Source organism: Mesoplodon bidens (genome assembly GCF_964165515.1).
Source record: "Mesoplodon bidens genome assembly, chromosome: 13".
NCBI classification, from domain to species: Eukaryota; Metazoa; Chordata; class Mammalia; order Artiodactyla; family Ziphiidae; genus Mesoplodon; species Mesoplodon bidens.
Window position 1 is genome coordinate 18,098,757 of NC_138169.1, and position 22,133 is coordinate 18,120,889.

A 22,133-nucleotide genomic window follows, 5' to 3' on the forward strand; every position below is an offset into this window, starting at 1 on the left:
GGACCACCAGGGAAGGCCCTGTCCCTCTGTCTTCGTGGCGGCTGTCTTACCCTTTGGATCTGCTGCTTCATCTCTCCCTCCTTTTGGCCATTTTCCTACTCCTGTCTGTCTCCGTCCACATCCATGCTGGTCTGACCCCCCATCCCTTCCCTCCCCCCTCCAGTCTCTGTCTCCAATCCTTAGTCTCACCCCCTCCCACCCACCACTGGCTCCCTGCCCCTCCCCGTTGCTGTCTTTCTGCCACCACATCGTGGCTCTCTATTCTGGATACTGGTCCGTTTTAAGTGCTGAAGACATCCTCTCTCAACTTGGGGGCTCATCTTGACTTTTTTTTTTGGTGTATTTTGCTGAGTTTTAAATTTTATCGTGGTCCAACCCGTCTTTTCACTTGTGCTTTTTTTCCCCTCTCAGTTTTCAAATCCTTCCTATCCTGAGGATGATGTTCTCTGTCATTTTCTTCAAAGAATGCTATCTGTTTTCCATGGTTTTTTGGTCTGCCTAGAATTCCTGTTGCTGTATGGTGTTGGGTAAGGCTCCAATGTCATTTACTCCATATGGAGTCCCAGCGCTGCATACTCATCCCCAGTGACCTGCAGGACCCGGTTCACCCTAGACGGAGCTGGTGGTGCGCGGGTCTGTTTCTAGATGCTCTGCTCCGTCCCCTGGTCCCCGCTTTCCCTTTGTGAGTCCCACGGTTTCAGCCTTAAGCCATGGCAGTACTGGCCCTTATACTTTTTTTTTTTTTAAATGATTATTTATTTGGCTGAGTTGGGTCTTAGTTGCGGCACACGGGATCTTTCGTTGCAGCGTGTGGGCTCAGTGGTTGTGGTGCGTGGGCTTAGCTGTCCGGCAGCTTATGGGATCTTAGTTGCCCGACCAGGGATTGTCCCCTGCATTGGAAGGCGGATTCTTAGCCACTGGACCACCAGAGAAGTCCCTGGTCCTTATACCTCTTTGTCAAAAGCATTGGCCATTCTTGGCCCTTTGTTCTTTCCTTATCAACTTCCACACCAGGTTTTCAAGTTGTACACAGGATGGCCAGGATGTAGGGATTGGACTGAATTTTTTCCATATTGAATCTCTGTCCATGCACAGGACACATGTCTAAGTTTGTTCTGGTCTTTAAAAACTGTCATTATATAAACTTAAATTTTTCTCCATAGAGGTCATTTACCTCTTTTATCAATTTATTTTAGGTCCCTTAATAAATTGTAATAGTATCATAACTCAGATAAAATGGACAGTTCCTACATAGACACAAACTACCAAAACTGACTTAAGAAGAAATAGAAAATCTGAATAGACCTATAACAAATAAAGAGATTAAATTAGTGATCAAAACATTTACCCACAAAGAAAAGCCCAGGCCTAGAAGGCTTCACTGTTGAATTCTATAGAACATTTAAAGAAGAATTAATGCCAATTATTCCACAAACTCTTCTAAAAAAGAGACTAGGAGGGAACACTTGCAAACTAATTCTGTGAGGCCAGTATTACCCTAATGTCAAAACCAGACAAAGACACCACAAAATAACTATAGACTAGTATCACTTATGAATATGTACTTGATCCTCCGTATCCACAGGTTCTGCATCCATGGATTCAACCGAGGACCAAAAATTCCAAAAAGCAAAACTTGAATTTGCTGTGCACCAGCAACTATTTTCATAGCATTTACATCATATTTACAACCATCTACATATCATTTACATTATATTTACAACTGTTTACATAGTATTTACATTGTACTAGGTATAAGTAATCTAGAGATGATCTAAAGTATATGCAGGGGAATTCCCTGGTGGTACAGTGGTTAGGACCCCACGCTTTCACTGCCGAGGGCCGGGGTTCAGTCCCTGGTCGGGGAACTAAGATCCCACAGGCCACGTGGTGCGGCCAAAAAAAGAAAAAAGATAGATTATACGCAAATACTATGCCATTTTATGTATCAATATAAGAGATTTGAACATCTGTGGAGTTTTGTATCCATCACCGGGGGGCGGGGGGGAGTCTTGGAGCCAATCTCCCATGGATACCATGACTGTACATGCAAAAATCAACAGAATACTAGCAAACTTAATCCAGTAATATATAAAAAGCATTATACACCATGACCAAGTGGGACTTATCCCAGGAATACAAAGTTGGCTTAACATCCAAAACTCAATTAATGTAATACACCATATAGATAGAATAAAGGACAACTACCACATGATCATCTCAGTGGATGCAAAAAAGCATCTGATGTAATCTAAGGTACCTTCATGATAAAATATTCAACAATCTAGGATAGAAGGGAACTTCCTCAACTTGAGAAAGAGTATTTAGGAAAAATCCACAGATTATGTCACATTTAATGGTAAAAGATCGAATGCTTTCCCTCAAAAATTAGGAGTAAGATTGCCACTTCTATTCAACATTGGACTAAAGATTCTAGCCAGGGCGACTAGACAAGAAAAAGATAAAAGTCATTCACATAAAAAAATCAAGAAGTAAAACTACCTCTTCATAGATGACATAATCTTGCACATAGAAAATCATATGAGGGCTTCCCTGATGGCTCAGTGGTTAAGAATCCGCCTGCCAATGCAGGGGAAACGGGTTCAAGCCCTGGTCCAGGAAGATCCCACATGCCACGGAGCAACTAAGCCTGTGCGCCACAATTACTAAGCCTGTGCTCTAGAGCCTGCAAGCCACAACTACTGAGCCCATGTGCCACAACTACTGAAGCCCGCACGCCTACAGTCCATGCTCCACAGCAAGAGAAGTCACTGCAACGAGAAGCCCACGCACCGCAACGAAGACCCAATGCAGCCAAAAATAAATAAATAGATAAATAAGTTTATTAAAAAAAATCCTATGGGCCTCCCTGGTGGCGCAGTGGTTGAGAGTCCGCCTGCCGATGCAGGGGATACGGGTTCGTGCCCCGGTCTGGGAGGATCCCATATGCCGCGGAGCGGCTGGGCCCGTGAGCCATGGCCGCTGAGCCTGCGCATCCGGAGCCTGTGCCCCGCAACGGGAGAGGCCACAACAGTGAGAGGCCCGCGTACCGCAAAAAAAAAAAAAAAAAAAAAATCCTATGAAATTCACTAAGAACACTATTAGAATAAACAAGTTCAGCAAGTTTGCAGGATCAATATACAGAAATCAACTGTATTTCTATACATGCACAATGAACGGTCCAAAACAAAATTAAGAAAATGATTGCATATACAAGAGCATCAAAAAATAAAACTTAGAAGTAAATTTAACAAAAGAGCAAAAGTTATAATCTGAAAAAAAAATTTTCAAAGAAATTAAAGATTTAAATAAATGGAAAGACATCAGACATTCATGGATTAGGAGACTTAATATCAAGATGATAATATTCCCTAAACTGGTGTACAGATCCAACACAGTACCGATCAAAATCCCAGAGGGCTTCTTTGCAGAAATTCACAAGCTGATCCTAAAATTCATGGGACCCAGAAGACCCAGTACAATCTTGAAACACAACGAAGTTGGAGGATTCACAGTTTCTGATTTCATGACTTACTACAAAGCTACAGTAATCGTGACAGTGTGGTACTGGGATAAGGAAAAACATGTAGATCCAAAGAACTGAGAATCCAGAAATAAGCCCTCACATTTATGGTAAACTGATTTTTGCCGAGGGAGCCGAACAATTCAATAGGGAAAGATTGGTTTCTTCAACAAATGGTGCTGGAACAAGATATCCACATGCAAAAGAATGAAGTTGGACCTTTCTTCACACCATACACAAAAGTTAACTCAAAATGGATCACAGACCTAAAAGTAAGAGCTAAAATTAGAAAACTCTTAGGCAAAAACATAGGAGTAAATTTTCCTCCTTAACGTAGGGTGAAGCAAAGCCTTTTTAGATACAACACCAAAAGCACAAGTGAAAAAATAAATTTTTACTTCATCAAAGTTAAAACCTTTTGTACTTCAAAGGACACCATGAAGAAAGTGAAAAAGGCAACCCTAGAATGGGAGAAAATATTTGTGAATCATGAATCTGATAAGGAACTTGTATCTAGAATATATAAAGAACCTTTACAACTTAATTAAAAGACAGCCCAATTTAAAAATGGGCAAAAGAGCAGAATAGACATTTCTTCAAAGAAGATATACAAAGGCCTATATGCACATAAAAAGATGCTCAACATCCTTAGCCATTAGGGAAATGCAAATCAAAACTACAGTCATACCACTTCATATGCACTAGGATGGCTGGAATCAAAAAGATGACAAGTTTTGGTAAGATGTGGAGACACTGGAACCCTCATGCACTGCTGGTGGGAATGTCAAATGGCGCAGCTGCTCTGGAAACCAATTTGGCAGATCCTCAAAAAAGTAAGCAAACAATTACCATGTGACCCAGCAATTCCACTCCTAGGTGCATATGCAGGAGAAATGAAAACATACGCCCACACTGAAAATTATATACAAGTGTTCATAGCATTATTCATAATTGCCAAAAATGGGGAGATGACCCAAATGTCCATCAGCTGATACGTAGATAAACAAAACATGGCATATTCATACAATGGAATATTATTCAGCCCTAATAAGGATGAAGTACTGATGAATGCTACAACATGAACCTTGAAAACATTAAGTTAAAAAAGCCATACATAAAAGGCCACATATTACATGATTTCATTTATATGAAATATCCAAAGTCGGTAGATCTAGAGAGACAGAAAGTAGTTTAGTGGTTGCCTAGGGCTGTGAGGGGGCTGAGAGGTAGCTGGGCAGTGACTGCTGGTGGGTATGGGGTTTCTTTTGGGGGTGAGGAGAAAATGGTCTGGAAGTTAATAATTGGTGACGGTTGGACAACTGTGAATTTATGCTAAAAAGAATTCACTAGTATACTTTTAATGGGTGAGTTGTATAGTCCCTGTTACCATACATGTAAAACTGTCCCCACCCCCGACTGAAATAGTATCTTTTTGTAATACATATTTTCCAACTCTTTGTTATAGATGCAGAGCTGGCAAACTACCACCTGCAGGCCAAATGTGGTGTGCAACCTGCTTTTGTAAATAAAATTTTATTGGAACCCAGCCGTGCACACTCATTTCTGTGTGTCTGTGGCAGTTTTCGCACCACAATGCCGCGGAGCTGAGTAGTTACAATAGACACTGTATGGCCTGCAAGGCCGAATATCGGCTCTTTACAAAAGTTTGCCCACTTCTGCCATAGAGGAATGAAATTGCATTTGTATGTTGATATTTTTTTAAATTTTTTTTCTATTATTCCACTTTTATTTTTTAAAAACTTTGTTGAAATGTAGTTGATTTACAATGTTGTGTTTCAGGTGTACAGCAAAGTGATTCAGTTATGCGTGTGTGTATATATATACATATACATTCTCTTTTAGATTCTTTTCTGTTATAGGTTATTATAAGATATTGAGTATAGTTCCCTGTGCTCTACAGTAGCTCCTTGTTGGTTATCTATTTTATGTATTGTATGTTGATGTTCTGTCTGCAAATCTTGCTGAATTCTTGTTCTCTTGAGGTTTCTATGCAGACAGTCTGACTTCTTTCTAATCCTTAAAACTTGTTATTTATTATCCCCTGTCTTACTGAGATGGCCAGGACCTCTGTACCGTGTGGGAAGGCAGTGATTTGGGTCTCTGTCCCCCTCTGATTTTATCAACCCTTGGGTTGGTTTGTGGTGGATTGTGGCTGTATCCTCTGTAATAGAAGAAGGAAGTTGCCTGCCGTCCTAGTTTGCTAAGAGCTTATTGTTATTCATTCAGTCGTAAAGGGAGTCTGACTCCACCCGGGCCTGTCCTGGCCGTCACCTCTGAGCGCCTCTCCTCTCCTGGGCTCGGTTCCGAGGCAGGGGTGGCCCTGGACCATCCCTCCATCCCCGGGGCTGTGCTCAGCAACAGCTCTGTAATTGAATCTGCTGTGCGGCCAGCGGTGGGTTTTAAATTTTATTGGAATTTTTAATTGCTTTGTTTCTTCCTATTTTATTAGTGTTAGTGGAAGCAGCTGCACCTGCAGGAATGCTTGTGGGGCTATGGCCCACAGTGGCAATGGCGCCAGCCTTTGGGGTTGGGGGCATTGGGCAGGAGTCAGGTGAGGAGGGGTGGGCGTTGGGGAGAAGCTTCATCTGTGAAGATGCGAGGGATGGGCTGGGGAACCTCTTATCCCTTTGTGGGTGTGGGTGTGGGGAAAGGGGTCCTGCCCTCTGGGGGAGATGGGGGCAGGCAAAGGGTTTGAGTCTGCTGCCAGGCCCTGGGGATTCTCTCCTTTTCTTCTTATTCCCACGTCACAGCGGAGGAAACTAAGGCCTAGAGAGGGCCAGTCCCTCGTTTGCCCAAGACCACATATACATCCCACTCAGGGCACAGCCAGGATTGGACCCCCAGGCCATCTGGTCTCAAAGCCTGTGCCCTGGGGGCTCCTGGGGAGGAGGGCAGGGCAGTCACTCAATCCTCATCTTCAGAGGACCAGCCTGAGGCACAGAGAGGCTGCGTCCCTCACCCAGGGTCCGGCAGGGCGAGGCTGGACGCTCACACCAGTCTCCTGGGGTAGCTGCCACGGCCCCTCCCTCCCTGGATGACAGGTCCCTGAGTCTACCCCTGCACCAGCCAAGCCCCCATGGTACCTCTCTGCCTGGCCCGTACTTTTAGCGGCGTGTGACTCAAAGTTTGTGTATCAAAACCACGATGAGAAAGTCAAATATTTATTAGGGGCACAGTCCTGAGCAGCTGAGAAGAACAGGCTTCTGTCCCAGGGGTGGGTGGGTCCTGTGTGGGACCCAGGGACTCTACCCAGCTGGGAGTAGCCCAAGATCTTAGGCCTGAGGTAGGGAAGGGGGGTGAACTTTCCCTCCCGCCACATCTTTTTCCCTTTCTTTTTCTCCAGGTCACTTTCTCCGGTTAGCTGGAACAGGCTACAACAGCCAAGCCGCCTGGGATCCTGGACACGTGGCTGCCTGCGCCCCGGCTCGGACACCTGCCTGACCTCAGGTCCTAGAGAGGTAAGCTGCAGCCACTTCTGGTTCACTGGCTACGTTCTGGGCGCTTGTGGAGGTCAGTCCTCATGTAGCCCAGTGTAGTCAGGCCGCTCTGATCCCATTTCACAGGAAGAAGAGGGAGGGGGGCTCAGACCAGGCCACGTCTTCTCCCCACCGGGTTTTTGACATTATCATCACAGATGGTCAGAGCTGGATGGCTTCTTAAGTCCATCTGATCTGACCCCTTGCTTTACAGAAGGGAGAATGCAGGCCCCAGGAGGCCAACTGACTCATCCAAGGTCACGCTACATGTGGCCCAGTCAAGACCTTTCACCCTTAGTGAGAAACAGCACAGCCCGAGGTCTGGTCACAAAGCTCAGGGCCAGCCCTTCCTGTCTCGGTTCTGCCTGGGGTCCACAGGGGCAAGAGGGTCAGCCTAGGCCTGAATGCCCGGGAGTCTTTCCAGGCCTTGACCAGGCAGCAGGGCACCCAATTCCCTTTGCTCATCTCCCTTCCTGCCGCCCTCTCTCCTGTGCTCTTCAGTTACAGGCAGAGTCAGTGTCTTTTCCAATAAGTGCAAAGATGTCAAAGGGTCTGAGTGGGCGGGGGAAGCAGGACATCCTTGGTGGCCCTCCACATTCTCTAGTTCCGGCCTTGGAGCAGGAAGGAAGGACTGGCCCAGGTCATTGTGCCCAGCCCTTATCTCCAGCCAGTTGGCAGCGGAGGGCAAGGCAGGAAACACTGGCACCTGGACAGTGGCAATCAGAGGTTAAAATGCACAGATCCTTTAAGCCAGCAAGCCTATCCTGGAAGAATTTTTTGCACAGATTACGTACGTGTACGAAGCTGATGTTCATTACAGCACCGTTCAGAATAGCAAGAGACTAGAAACAACCTAAACGTCCATCAACAGGGAGATGGTTAAAACGTTATATTCATCTGTACAATGGAATACGAGGGTACTCTTTCTGTCAGGTGAGGCATAATCTCCAAGACACATCGGTAAGAAAAAAGGCAAGGAGCTGAGAAGTAGGTCGGGATGCAAATGTTTACATAAAAGGTATTTACTGCCCCTCCTACGTGCATGCATTTTTCAGGAGGGTATTTAAGAAACTGCTAATGCTGGTTTCCTCTGGGAAGGAGAGTTATTTTTCACTGCAAATTCTTATGCCTTCTGAATTATGTGCCACGGACAATCTATTCAAGTGAAGTATCTAATTTTATAGAAGAGAACATGTTCTCCCTGGAGGCCATGTAAAGGAGGGAAGGGGGCTGTGCATGAAAAACATTTTTTCTTGAAACCGAAGGCCCCTCCAGATTATCTGCCATTTTTCTATTTTTGATGAGGCAGACATGTATTCTGTAAACCCCTATCTCTGAAAGAACACCATCAGAGGACCTTCAGTTCTGAGGATGTTGATATAACATCTTAGGTCCCCCTTGTCTTTCTGGAAATACCCTTCAGAGGCAGCACAGGACCTAATCAAAATATATAAGAAAAGGGAAGGAAAGGCAAATTATAAGTAATGGTTGGCAAAAAAACACTTCCCATCAGAAAAATGTGGCCACAGAAGAGATGAAGATTATGGCCAAATATTTCATTGTGAAGGAAACAATGTAGTAAGCAACTGTTTCCATAAAGCAGAAATGCAAAGAGTAGGAGGAAAAAGCTTATCATAAAAGGAGAAATGGAATGAGCACAGGGAGAAAAAAAAGTCATAGAAAACAGGATGAAAAGTGATCAAAATGAAAGGGAAATAGGGAGTCAGAAAGGCATAATTAGAAGAGAGTACATAGATAGGGAAGATGGGCAAAAGACAGCCAATCTGTGCTTAACTAGAGTCCCCAAAAGAAGGAAAGTGAAATAATACAAGCCTTGGATCTGCCTGTCGAAAGGCACAGACTGTTCCAGGAGAAACAGACTCTGAAGGGTCAACCCCAAGACACAGGCTAGTAAAGTAATGGCATGAAAGATGTGGAAAGATCAAAATGAAATATAAAGGAGGAGGGCTCAGGCTTCAACTTCTCCATGGCAACATTCAACATTAGAAAAGAACAGAACAAGGTCTACAAAAATCCTCAAGGAAACAAAGTGACCCAGGAATTATTTTTTTGCTCATTCAAGTAGAAAGTCGACAGACCATTCTGAATGTGTGGGAATTCCAGGAGTGTTGTTCACAGAAGGCCTTAAGCCGTAGACTAGAGGGCAACTTCAGATGGTGGAAAAATAAGGCAAAAGAACTGGTGATGAGCACGAACCCTGTTTATCTAGGAGACTGAGATGGATAGAACTGTGGGAGTGTGGTGATGTAACCAGATGTTAACATCACAAGCCCTAGGAGTAAAGTAATGGAATCACTAAGAAGAGAGGGGATGGGGAAAGAGGGGAACAGTAGTATAAGTACACTGGTGTCCTCATTTTTTGATAGCTGGGATCAAAAGTTATTTAAAGCTGATGTCAGTTAATAGAGGTTTAAAAGGATGAAGTGAACACTGAGAAACTGCTGTAGGGAGAAAAAGGAAATACACTAATTTCATCATTTTGTTCATTTTAGGGTAGATGGAATAGATGCTGTTACAAAGAGATAAAAAATTAGGGGATTATTTAATGCTACACCACTAGAACAAGAACACCAGCCTTCCCTATGATTAGTAGGTACACAAAGCAGAGAACTTAGATCACACAGGGAAAGACTTTTCAAAGCAATTAAAACAAAGCACAGCATGACTGAACTAATACCAGACATCTGTTATATCAATAAATGTAAATGGCCTAAACTCTATTAAAAAATTTTTAAAAGGCATTCAGATTGGATCACAAAGCTTAATTCAACTCTATATTATATGAGTCACCTCTAAACAAAGTAATTCAGAAAGGTTGAAATAAAAGGACTAGCACAGGTTTTAAGAAAAATGTGAATTAAAAAAGCATCTTAATAGGCACTTACCATCTTAATAGATAAGATTGATTCGAGGCCAAAAAGTATTAAATACAGCCAAGAAGGATGAAATTCACTATGGAGATTTAAGGTACTAATACCTGTGCATTAAATTCCATTGCATCTTGGATACACAAGACCTAACTAATGTAATTAACAGGGTAGATATAACTGGTTAACACCAAACTCTGAATCCTGAAAACAAAGCCACATCTTTTCAAATTCCCATAAAAAGTCACAAAACTCACAATCACCAGATTATATCACAAAGAAAACTTCACTAAAGTCCAAAAAAGTAGAAATCATTGATAGCATTCTCTGATTATAATGCAACAGAACTGGAAATAACAAAACACAAAGGCACCTACTACCTGGGTGGATAGATGGAACTCAAATGAGCCTGAAGCCAAAGAAGAAGAAATCAAAGCCAAAGTTATAAAGTTATCTAAAAATACTGATAATAAAAATACATGCTAGAACCTACAGGATACAGCTAAAGCAGTGCTGAGAGAATTCACAGCCTTATTTTTCCTTTTTTTCTTGTTTAGCAGTATAAAGATTTAAGCCCCTCAAGACATTTTTTAAAAAGGAAAGCAGGAGGAAGATTTTAATAAAGATAAATGCATAAATTAATGAATTAGGAACCAGAAAAGGGTAATTACTAATAAATGGATCCTAACGATGGTTCTTTGGGAAAGGGGGGTAGATAACCTCATTAGCTAACTAACCTAATCAAGAAAATGCGGAGGGGAGCACACACAAAATATACAATATAAGAAACAAGGGTGAAGTAATCATTTAAAATAATTTATTTTGTGCAACCTCATGCAAATAAATTCAGAAACCTGGATAAAATGGGTACTTTTCTAGAGAAACATAATTTACCAAACTCATTCAAGAACAATTAGATCAATCATTACAGAAGAAATAGAGAACATTATCTCAGAGTTACCCAGCCCTCCATCTCCCAAATAAATACACTAGCCCAGACTGCTTCATGAAGGATCTAACAATCTTTAAAGAACAGATAATCCATTTCTACTTAAGCTGTTATAAAGTACAGAGGAAGAAGGAAAGCCTCCATTGTCGTTAGGAAGCAAATGTAACACTGATAGCAAAACCCAACAAAAACTGTTCCAAAAAAGGAAGGCTAAACACTATTCTCACTGATGAAATTGAGGCAAAACTCCTAAACAAAATATAAAATCCAATTCCATGGTGTGTTATAATGTAATATTTATCGTGACCAAGTGGGAACCAACCAGGAATGCAAGGATGGTTCAATATAAAGAAATCTATATCATTATTCATATTAACAGAACAAAGAAAAAACCCATATGATCAGTTTCACAGACGTTGAAAAGTCATTTGGTAAAGTTCAGATTCCATTCTTGATTTTTAAAGTTCTCAATAAAATAGGAATAGATGGACACTTATTTAACCTGATAAAATATCTGCCCCTAAACCAGGATTCTGTGTAATGAGGAAATCCTAGAAACTTCTCAAGGGCAAAGACAAAGCAAGAAAGTCTACTGTTACTGCTATTATTTTTCACTGTGCCAGGGATAGCAGACAACACTATTAAATAAGACAAAGAAATCAAGGTATAAAACTTGCAAGGGGCTTCCCTGGTGGTGCAGTGGTTAAGAATCCGCCTGCCAATGTAGGGGACACGGGTTTGAGCCCTGATCCAGGAAGATCCCACGTGCCGTGGAGCAACTAAGCCCGTGCGCCACAACTACTGAGCCTGCACTCTAGAGCCCGTGAGCCACAACTGCTGAGCCCGTGTGCCACAACTACTGAAGCCCGTGCGCCTAGAGCCCATGCTCCGCAACGGGAGAAGCCATCGCAATGGGAAGCCCGTGTACCGCAACGAAGAGTAGCCCCCGCTCGCCACAACTAGAGAGAGCCCACGTGCAGCAACGAAGACCCAAGGCAGCCAAAAATAAAAATAAATAAATTTACCAACAACAAAAAAATTAACTTTCCAGAGGAAGGAAAGTTTAAAAATGTGCAAGATTGGGCTTCCCTGGTGGCGCAGTGGTTGAGAGTCCGCCTGCCGATGCAGGGGACGCGGGTTCGTGCCCCGGTCCGGGAGGATCCCATGTGCCGCGGAGCGGCTGGGCCCGTGAGCCATGGCCGCTGGGCCTGCGCGTCCGGAGCCTGTGCTCCGCAACGGGAGAGGCCACAGCAGTGGGAGGCCCGCGTGCCGCAAAAAAAAAAAAAAAAAAAAAAAAAAAAAAATGTGCAAGATCTAAATGAAGAAAATACTAAAACATTCCTGAGGGACACGAAAGAAAGTGTGAACAAACAGAAAGGTATAGATCATGTTATTGGAGGGAAAGACATCATCATAAAAATGTCATTTCTTCCTAATTTATAAATTGCATGCAATCCCTGTAAAAACCCAAACAGGATTTTGTTCTTACCTAGATAAGTTGATTCTACAGTCCAGACAGAAAACTAATGGAACAGCCAAGGAATTTCTGCATAAGAGGATGGTGAATAACAAGCAAGAAGCACCAGCAAATATTAAAATGTTTTATATACATGCTTACAGCATGGATGAACCTTGAAAACACTATGCAGAGGGAAAGAAGCCAGTCACAAAAGGCCACATACTGTATGAGTCCCTTCCTAGGAAAGTCCAAAACAGGGGAATCTATAGAGAAGGGAGGAGCCAGGCGGATGAGGGAGTGGGTAAGGGATTTCTTCTGAGGTGATAAAAATGCTCTAAAATGAACTGTGGTGTTGGATACAAAGTTCTGTAAATACACTAAAACCACTGAATGGTATACTTCAAATGGGTGGATTGTATGGTACGTGAATAATATCTCAATAAAGCCATTAAAAATGTTTAAATGTGTTATAATGCTACAATAATGAAAACAGTATTGCACTGATATTTGAATACACTTGCACCCATACCCCACACTCTGCACCAGATAAATTATCAAATAATCAAAGATCGTATATTTTAAAAATTAAACCAGAGAAGCACTAGAAGAATCCCTGGGGACGCCTTTTTTTTTTTTTTTTTAAATAACCTCAGCGTGAGAAAGGACATTCTAAGTATGACAAAAAATCCAAAGGCCATACTTCAAAAAACTCCTCCATGGCAGAATCAAAGACAAATGACAATTTGGGGGAAACATCTGCAATTCATATGACAGACAGAAATCTAATTCCATCATATACAAAGAGCTCCTATAAATTAATAAGGACAAAACCCAATGAGAAAAATAGATCAAGAAGGTGAATAGATAAGTCAGTCAAACCACATCCATCAAAATTACAAATGCACATACCTTCGACCCAGTATTTCTTCTTGTAGAAATTTATGCTGTAGTTTTATTCACACCTTTGTGACACATACACAGTGACAGAGTTTGTTGCTGCACTGCTTGTAATGGCAACAGGTTGGGTATGGTTCTTCTTAGGGGACTGGTCAAATAAATTATGGATCATCCGTGCTATGAAAAACTATATGGCAAAAGAATGAGGAAGCTCTTTAGAGGCTGACATATAGGATATACTGCTAAGTGAAAAAGTGAGGGGTAGGACAGTGGATAAAATATGTATATACACACATATTTGCTGGGATGTGCATAAAACGTCTTGTGAGAGGACACGCAACAGCGGGGAGAGGACGAGTTTTATCTCTATACCCCTTTATTCCTTTTGAATACTGGACCACGTGAGTGTATTACCAGGTCTGAAGATAAAATACATATTAAAAAAGCAAAAAGCAACAACGTAAACACTATGGTAAATGGCAACCACTCCTGCACTATAGGACAGAGGCAATAGGAAAGGGTGGGGACTGTGGTGAACTGGAGATGGGTGTCCCCTTTAAAGAGGCAATAGTTACATTCTAACCAATAGCTACAGGACAGGAACACAGGCTTATGTTACCAGATCCTCTGATTTGTGTTCAAGACACACTACATCCAGATTTTTATACAAACCTCCCCGTTTTTAAATGTGTCTAAATACTTGGGGAAAAAAAAACCCCCAAACAACCTATGGTGGTTAAAAACAATCAGATCAGAGGGTTTGGGAGCCCTGTCCTGGATGGCAAAGGAGGACAGACCCTTGGAGGTTACCAAGTGCAGCTCCCTAATGGCCCAGAGAGGGAAAAGACAGGCCCAAGATCGCCCAGCAATTCAGGCCGCAAGCTGGGATCCCATTCAGGACTACAGTGAACTTTTGAACAACGTGGTGGTTAATTCAGGTGTAACTTACAGTCGGCCCCGCGTATCCTCGGTTCCTCCATATCTGCGGATTCAACCAACCACGGACCCTGTAGTACTGTACTATTCACTACAGAAAGAGATCCACCTATAAGTGGACCTGCACAGTTCAAACCTACATTGTTCAAGGGCCGGCTGTGTTTGCTTCCCCGTTATCCTCTCTGCTGATGCAGAGGGAGACAGACAGGACACACGGTCAGGTCACAGAAGAAGTGCTGGGGTCGGGGCCATGGTGCTGGTAGTGGTCAGAGAAGGCTGCTGGGGAGGAGGTCACGCCCAGTGGGAGTCAGCCAGACCAAGGGAGTGGGGAGGGACCCCAGGGAGGCAGCACAGCCTGGGCAAAGGCCTGGGAGAACACGGACGGTCCAAAGCAGGGTGGTGGTGGGCAGATGTGCCGGAGTGTAGACGGCTTTCCCCACCTGGGAGCTGCCCTGTGAGGGCCCAAGGTGGGGAAAGCTTGGTGTGTCCAGGAGAGAGGCAGCCCCGTGGACTCGGGGTGGGCAGAGGAAGGGGCGGGGCTAGGGCCACAAGGAGGGCGTGTCACTCACACTTGCGCAGCTCCAGGCTCTTGGTCGGGCAGACCAGGTGTTGGCCGGGGGCGTTCTGGGTCCTCTGCAGGCAGGCCAGCATGGCTGAGCTGGGGGCCCGCGGCGGGGGGGATGCGCTCTGCGGCAGGGGCCCTGTGAGGAGGGAGAGGAGGCACTGGTCACCGGGGCTGCTCTGGACCCCCCTCCCCCCTCCCCGCCCAGCCCTGCTCACTGTGTGGGCCGCCTCCTCCAGGGGGCTTCCCGACGCCCCCAGGCCTGCTCAGACCCTCTCCCCCTCCGTGTTCCCCCAGCAGGCCGTCCTTCCAGGGGTGGTGGCCTCCAGCTCTCTTGTAACCGCCTGCCAGCAAATCCGTACCAACCTCCCCGCCCCACACCTTCAGCCTTGAGCTCATCAAGGGCAAAGACCCCATCTGGTCATCTTGGGAACCAACATGGAAGGGTGCCCGGGAACGGCCACTGGGCGAATGGGTGTCCCCACTTACTCAGGTGATGGTCTGCCCTCACCCCCCGCCTGGAGACTTCTCACAGCGCCCCTGGAGGGGAGATGCCCGGGATGGTGTCCCCGGGAGAACCAGAGGTGACCTGTGCTGAGCCCTGAGCCCAGGCCCTGAGGGCCACCAGGGCCCCCTGACCAAGTCCCCTATCCCGAACGGAAAGGGCAGGGCCACCCAGGGCAGCTCTGCCAGGCTGGGGCGAGGTCCCCCATGGGCAGCAGCTCAGATGTGGCTCCAGACAGGTCCACGTGTGCTCACTCGCCCAGATTCACACAGAAACGAGCATCTTTATCTTCACAGAACCCACTTTTCTGAGAACCCAGAGCCCCCGAGGGGCAGGGTGACACAGCCTGCCCTGGACGGATGGGGAGAGGGTGGGAGGTCTCCTGCCAGGGTCAGGGTAAGGAGAAGACGGGCTCAACCCTGGACACTACTGATGTCCACCCAGCCTGGGCGCCCCATGCCCACCCTGTCCTGCTCCCACGCCACCGCCACTGCCAAGGCCTGAGCCACCAAGCTGGGCTGGGTTGAAAAAAGAAGAAAGTGGAGGGGAGGGTGTGTTGAAGGGGAAGAAAGAGAAGTTATTTAACACTAAACAGGTGTCTGGAGCCCTAAATTCTGCCGCTTTCTTCTAATAATGAAGTATTCATGAGGAAAAGCCTTTTTTCACTACTTTCTTAAGATACTAATTTCACAACAAGCTCCTTGTTACGGCGCAATTATTCCAATCTTGTATTTCCCCGAGACGGGTGCAGCCTCCTGTCTGTCCTGGACTCCCAGTAAATGAAAGACAATCACGTACCCACCTTTCATTATGCTCTATTTTACTTTCAGCAAAGGTAGCCTGAAAGAAATGATTTACTCTGAAAGGGACTTTTATTCAGTTTCAAAACCAATTTTCTCCTATTACTGTCTCAGAAAAAAAAAAAAGAGAGAGAGAGAGAAAGTGGGGGGTGGGTGGGGGAGGGTCGGTGGTTCTCATGCGCCACGCGCCCAGTCGCCAGCCTTAATGCAGCGATGCAGTGAAAGATCTGGTATCCACTTCCTGACTTTGATTTCTGGTAATTTTAAAATATGCCATTACAATCAGGCAGAAATTATACAGTTTAAAAAGGGAATGAAGTAGGGCTATTGTAGGGATGAAAGCCCTTGACTGCGGGAACGAGGCGCCGCTCCCTGGGGATGCGGACAGTGGGAGCAGGCCATGCTGGGGCCCTTTGGGACACACCCGCACACATGGGGGCAGCCGGTCCCCCTGGACACCCGGGGACACGTGGACGTGCCGCCTGCCATGCTGGGCGTCCACATGCATCCCGGACGTGCTCGCTGCATACGTTTTCCTGCAGGTGGGCACACCCCGTCATACCCTTGCCCACCCCGACTGACACGCTCCTCTGGCACCTCTCAGTATACGCGGGAAGTGCATGGACACGCACAATCACGTGCCCACCTGGAAGGTAAGAGGCCTGTGGTGACCCGGGCAGCCCGGCCCCTCGCCCCTACTCCAGCCCAGAGCAGCAGCCACTTCTTGCTGCTCTGATGCAGGAGTTAGGGGACAAAGGGGATAGCTGGAAAAGGCCAGCCAGCTGCAGGACCCAAGCAAGCCCTCTCCCTCCACAGATGGGGAAACCCAGGCCAGAGGGAAGCAGCACCCTCCCCGGGGCCACCCAGCAGACAGTGACTGGGTGAACCTGCCCCCTCTCCACTGGGCTACACCGCTCCCCACAGGCTGGGGCAGCGCTGGGCCAGGAAGGAGGGAGGCCAGCCACCTGGCACACCGAGGAAACCTGGGCTGGAAGCCTGGAACCTCCCCTGCCCCAGTGCCTGCTGTGTGACCCCAGGGGAGCTACTGCCCCTCTCTGGCCTTGGAAAAGCACTTCCATGATCCTTCCCAGGTCATTTTTCTCCAGGGTCCTGGCCAAGCCCAGCCCCACTCTGGGAGGTCCTCCCCACCTCTGGCCTTTCACCAGGCGCTGGGGGCCCAGAAGCCCAGCCCCTCTCCAGCACCCCCCCTCCCCAGGGGCCACGCACCCCAGCATGCTTTTCAGCTGAAAAGGACAGGCTGGGACTGCAGTGCTAATCGTGTGAGGGGTAGGCTGCCTGTTCTGGGGCCTCTCTAGACCCCGTGAGCTGCCCTCCCAGCAGGGCTCTGGTTTCCGAGTGCTCGGATGGTGGACGACCGGGCAGCTCTGGGAGCCGAGCGGCCACGTGGCCCAGCCCAGGGGGGCCACAGAGGATTCCCCAGAGGAGACGGTATCCACGTGAAGGCCTCAGCTCAGCTTTTCTGGTGCAGCCACCTGGATCATTTCATCCCTCGCCTCTGAAGGACCAGCAGCCTAAGAGGCTGTCTTCACTTGGAGAGGAGCGATTTCTCTCTCTACACCCCCAATCCCCCCAACCCATTCTCCCTGCCCATTCTCCCAGGAGCCCTGTGCCTGCTGCTGGGGCAGGTGGGCGGCTCCAGCGTGGGACATGGGCAGGGGCCAGTTCGGTATCATCCACATCATCTACAAACAAGACAAACAAAACAGAGCCCCGTCTTTGGCCATAAAAATTCTCTCTGGTCCCAAAGTAGAGCCTAACCTCCTTTACCTGGCCCTCAAGGTCACTTTGACCTGTCCTCCCCACCTCCCACCCCCATCTCTTGTAGCTCCCTCCTAGCGCTCCCTCCAGCCTGGCTGCCTCCCACCTCCAAACCTTTGCCTGTGCTGGTCCCTCTGCCTACAGCACCGCCACCTGATCCATTTTAACTCAGACTCTGGCTCCCCTCCTCTGGGCATCCCCCCTCACAGCCCTAATCACACAGAGTTGTAATTGCCAATTTTCATGTCTGTCTTTCTCCACTGGACTGTGAGTTTCTCAGGGGCAAGGACCATGTCTTATTTGTCTCGTTCTCCCCAGTGCCTGGCAAAGAGTAATCACTTAATAAATAGGTGTTGAATGAATGGCTAAGTTAATGAATCAGTTATTGTCAAATGAAGTGATGGAGGCCCAGAGAAGCCAAGCCTCCTGCACAAGGTCACACAGCAAGCTTGGAGACAGGACTGGAGCAGGTGCCTAAAACACTCATGATCTTCCCATGACCCACCCCCCGCCCCCCACTTGGCATCATCCCATCTGCAGAAAGCCAGCCCCTCAGAGCCCCCGCCCCAACTCATTACTGCCCCAGCCAGGGACCATCCTGGGAGCGCTGCTCATTCTGAAACCCTATCAGCAAATCAGGCTGTTTATAAGCCCAAGGTCTTTTGTGACTTTAATAATAAAAAAGGGGGGGAGGGGGGAAACGTTGCAAGCCTCAATGATTAGAATGCTTCAGCACCGTCCCTGACATGGGGGCTGATAAGACGCCTTATCTCGGAAGCACCCCTAGGAAAAGGTCCCCTCCACCAGATAACGCCCCCAGCTGTCGATATGCCCTTTCATAGCTGAGCTTTAGATAAAGAAAATGTGACGGGAGGGGAAAGAAAGGAACTTTCCAAGTCCGAGGAGGAACTGAATCTGTGCTGCTCGCCTTGGCAGAACAATGCACAGCAGAAGGACATCTAAAGGCTGTCTTTATTTTTATTAAAAGAACAGGGAATTGGGGCCTTTGGCCCTGCCCGCCTTTTGTCATCTCTCCCAGCCTGTCCTGCTGCAGAGGGCGTTGGGGAGCCACCCCCCACGCTGCCAGTGGGAACAGGGAGCTTGAAAATTACAATACGCATGTTAGTGCTAATAGTAGCAGTGCACATTGATTGAATGCTCCCTCTGTGCCACGCCCCATGTGCACCCTGTCTGTTATATCTCACAGCATCCTCCTAGCAGCTGCTGTGGTGGGTTCTGTTTTTAGCCCCATTTCACAGATTAGGAAATGGTCACAGAGAGCAGAAGTAATCTGCCCAAGGTCACACAGCTTTTGGGTGGCAGAGCCCGAGGGTGTCAACACGGCTCCACACTGTACGGCCTCCAGCCCTGGCTCCAGAAGCAAAGTCCTGCTTCTCCCCGGTGCCCACGTCTTTGGTTCTACTCTGGGAGGGGCTGGGGTCACAGAGAGGGAGACGAGAGGAGAGGGACTCTCAGGAATCCACCTACTCATCCCATAAACATTCGTGGAGGACAACGCGAGAGGCCTGCGTGAGCAGAACAGTACAGAGGTGGCTAAAGCAAGGCCCTGCCTCCAGGAGGGAACCGTTTCGAGGCAGCTGTCATTTACCCAGCCATTCATTCACTCATTCATTCATTCAGACAGCAAACACTCCCTGAGCATCTTTTGGGGGCCAGCCCCGTGCCATATGCTGGGAGTATGGAAATCGGTGAGAACATCCTGCCAAAACAGAATATCCAGCCGGAAGTGACTGCCTACTCCCAAGGCCAGCCTGTTCAAAGTGGACTTCCCTGGCCTCTCCCTCCGGCCTCCAATATTTCTCTGAAGTGGCAGGTGGGCAGGACTTTCCCCCATGTATCCTGTAGGTCAGCGGTCTGCCCCTCACCAGACTGGGCTGGCCCTGGAGCACGTGGAATGCAGGGACGTCCTTGGGCTCCACAGCAGGAGGCGGCTGTGACCCTGTGAAGGCCATGAGCGGTGCCGCTGCCAGCCTCTGTCCTTCCCTCTTCCCTGCAGCTCCCTACTCTGGCCTCTGTGGCTCCACTCAAGGCCAAAGACCCGCTGTGGCTTGGAGGAGAAGGTCATGTGAGGCCTTCCCGGCATCCAACGGGACTAGAAGTTCACAGTAGAGGGCCAGCCCCGGAGGCCTTAGGGTTGCACCTGCCAGGCAGGGGGCAAGCACCAGGGTTCTGATTGGCTGAGGGACCTTAAGGAAGCGAGAGCCCTTCTCTGAGTCTCAGTTTCCCTTGCTGAACCCTGACGGGCAGTGGCCCAGCCCATCGTAGGAGGGCCTTTGAGCCTCTGAGGGGATGTTAGCATGTGGTTTTCAAACACAATCCAGTGCACTACCTGTGTGCAAGACACAGGGCTGAGTCCACATAGGGCGGGTTCTAGATGTAGTCTGTTCTTGAGGGATTTGGAATGTTGAGTCAGGAAGCTGGTAGAACCCAGCATGTTAAGTGCTGAGTGGTCAGTCAGGACTCTGAGTTCCCTAAAAACAGGTGAAGGAGAAGCCTGCTATTCCCAGGCCCTCACAACCTTCACGGGGAGGGGGCAGGAGTGCCCCCCCCGCCCCCCAGTTCTCACCTCCATCCCCAGGGCTGCACTTGAAGCCTTGCTCTCCTTCACCCTGTCCTGGCCCCAGAGCCTGCCCCCAGATGCAGGGAAGAATTTGAAGTAGAGGCAGACGGCGGAGGGCCTGGGGAGGGGAATGAGCACTGTTTTGAGAGCCTGGAAGAGCTCGGTCGGATCCTGGCTGTGCGGCCCTGAGTACCGGCTCCCTTCTCTGGATGGGTCCCCACCACCATGAGCCAGGCCAGCAGCACAAAGCCTCAGAAAGCTCAGTGCCCCCTAAACCACAAGGGGCAGGGTTTGCCTGCCCTTGGCCAGGAGAGAAGGGTGGAGGGGCCCTTGCCCGAGAGTGCCACAGGGAGCCTGGGTGCGCAACCCTTCCCCCACGATGGCTGGATCCACTGTCTGTCTGTCTGTCTTTCACTCCTGCCTCTACGGCTGTCGCTCACTCCACCTGCCGTCCTATCCTGGCGCTTCCCTCCCTCCTCCCTGCTCTCTCCTTTCTCACTCCCTTCCTGACCCCACTCTCCCCGACCCCTTCCCCCTCCACCCGCCCCAACTCTCTCCGCGAGGCAGCCAGAGTAGAAGCCCTCCCCCACCCCCTCCTGCCGCTCCCTCCCCCATTCCTGTTCCAAGCCCAAGCCCGAGGCCTTCCAGGGGACCCTGTTAATAATTAAATGTTAATCTAAAAAGCAATTTGAGCTGCGGCTAGGCAGATCTGGTTAGAGATTGCATTAGCGTGGAGGAGGCAGGCAGGGTAGTTTTCTTTAACCCCTCTCCTCATCTCTCAAGCCCGGGAATCTTCAAGTCACACTGGCACTGCTGATTAAACTGGCGCAGGGCTTGGCTGTGGATAAAGGGGCCTGTGAAAAGTGATTATTTCCCACCGCCATTTGGGCTGCAGCACCAGAAAGGGGAGTTTCACTTTCTTTTTTTTTTAAGGTTGGGGGAGGGGGAGGGCACTGGCCCCTTCCAGAGGAGGCCTCACTACTGCCACGTATTACCGCTGCATCGATCCCCACCCCCAGAGGCCGGAGGTCTCTAAAATGCAAATCTGGCCACTGAGCATAACCTGGCTCCCTCTGTTCCTAGGACAGAGACGCCGGCCTCCTGCCTGGGGGCCAGCACCCCTCCATTAATCCTCACTCATAGTTTCTAGCACCTTGTCTGGGCCCTACCCTGGGCAGACCACTGGAGCCACAGATGCTGGTGGCTCTGGGCTGCAGGGGAGGCCAAAGAGTGAACCACCAGCCACGAGTTCTGGATGGCGGGCAGCAGAGTCCAGAGGCGGGCATCCCTCAAAGACATGTCTCTCACCTGCACACTTGCAGGCCTTTGCCCAGGCAGTCCCTTCTGCTTGAAGCCCTTGAAATTCTACTCAGCATTCACCTGAAGCCCAGGTTCCTCAAAGCCTTCTTGGAGACACACGAGAGGCCCCATAAATGTTTGATGAATAACTGGAGTGCCCCGAGCAGCTCTCCCCGATCCCTTCTCCATGGGTTCACGGTGCCATGACCAGTGCTTGTGAACAGTAGGCCCTCAGGAAGCCCTCTCATGAAGGAAGGATGGGGGAAAGGCTGGCCCAGGGAGCTAGGGCAAGGCGGGGCTCAGGAAGTATCCGACTGGGACACAGGGCTGCGGGCTGGGGTGGGCGGCGGTCCCCAGGCCGTTCAGCACCACGGCCAGCTCCCAGCTCAGGCACCCTGGAAAATGGGGCGGGGCGGAGCCTGGGAGCCTAGCTGTCAGTCGCCATGGGAACTACCTTG

General features: G+C 48.3%; 1 protein-coding gene across 1 annotated transcript in view; it reads right to left on the bottom strand.

Annotated features, from left to right (window-relative positions):
• FAM222A (family with sequence similarity 222 member A) overlaps positions 1-22,133 on the bottom strand; it is a 55,714-nt gene that overhangs the window by 12,164 nt on the left and 21,417 nt on the right. Inside the window, exon 2 of the mRNA XM_081252709.1 lies at positions 14,719-14,850. Coding sequence (XP_081108835.1) covers positions 14,719-14,800 — 82 coding nt within the window. The 5' untranslated portion in view covers positions 14,801-14,850. The remainder of the gene's footprint in view (positions 1-14,718; positions 14,851-22,133) is intronic.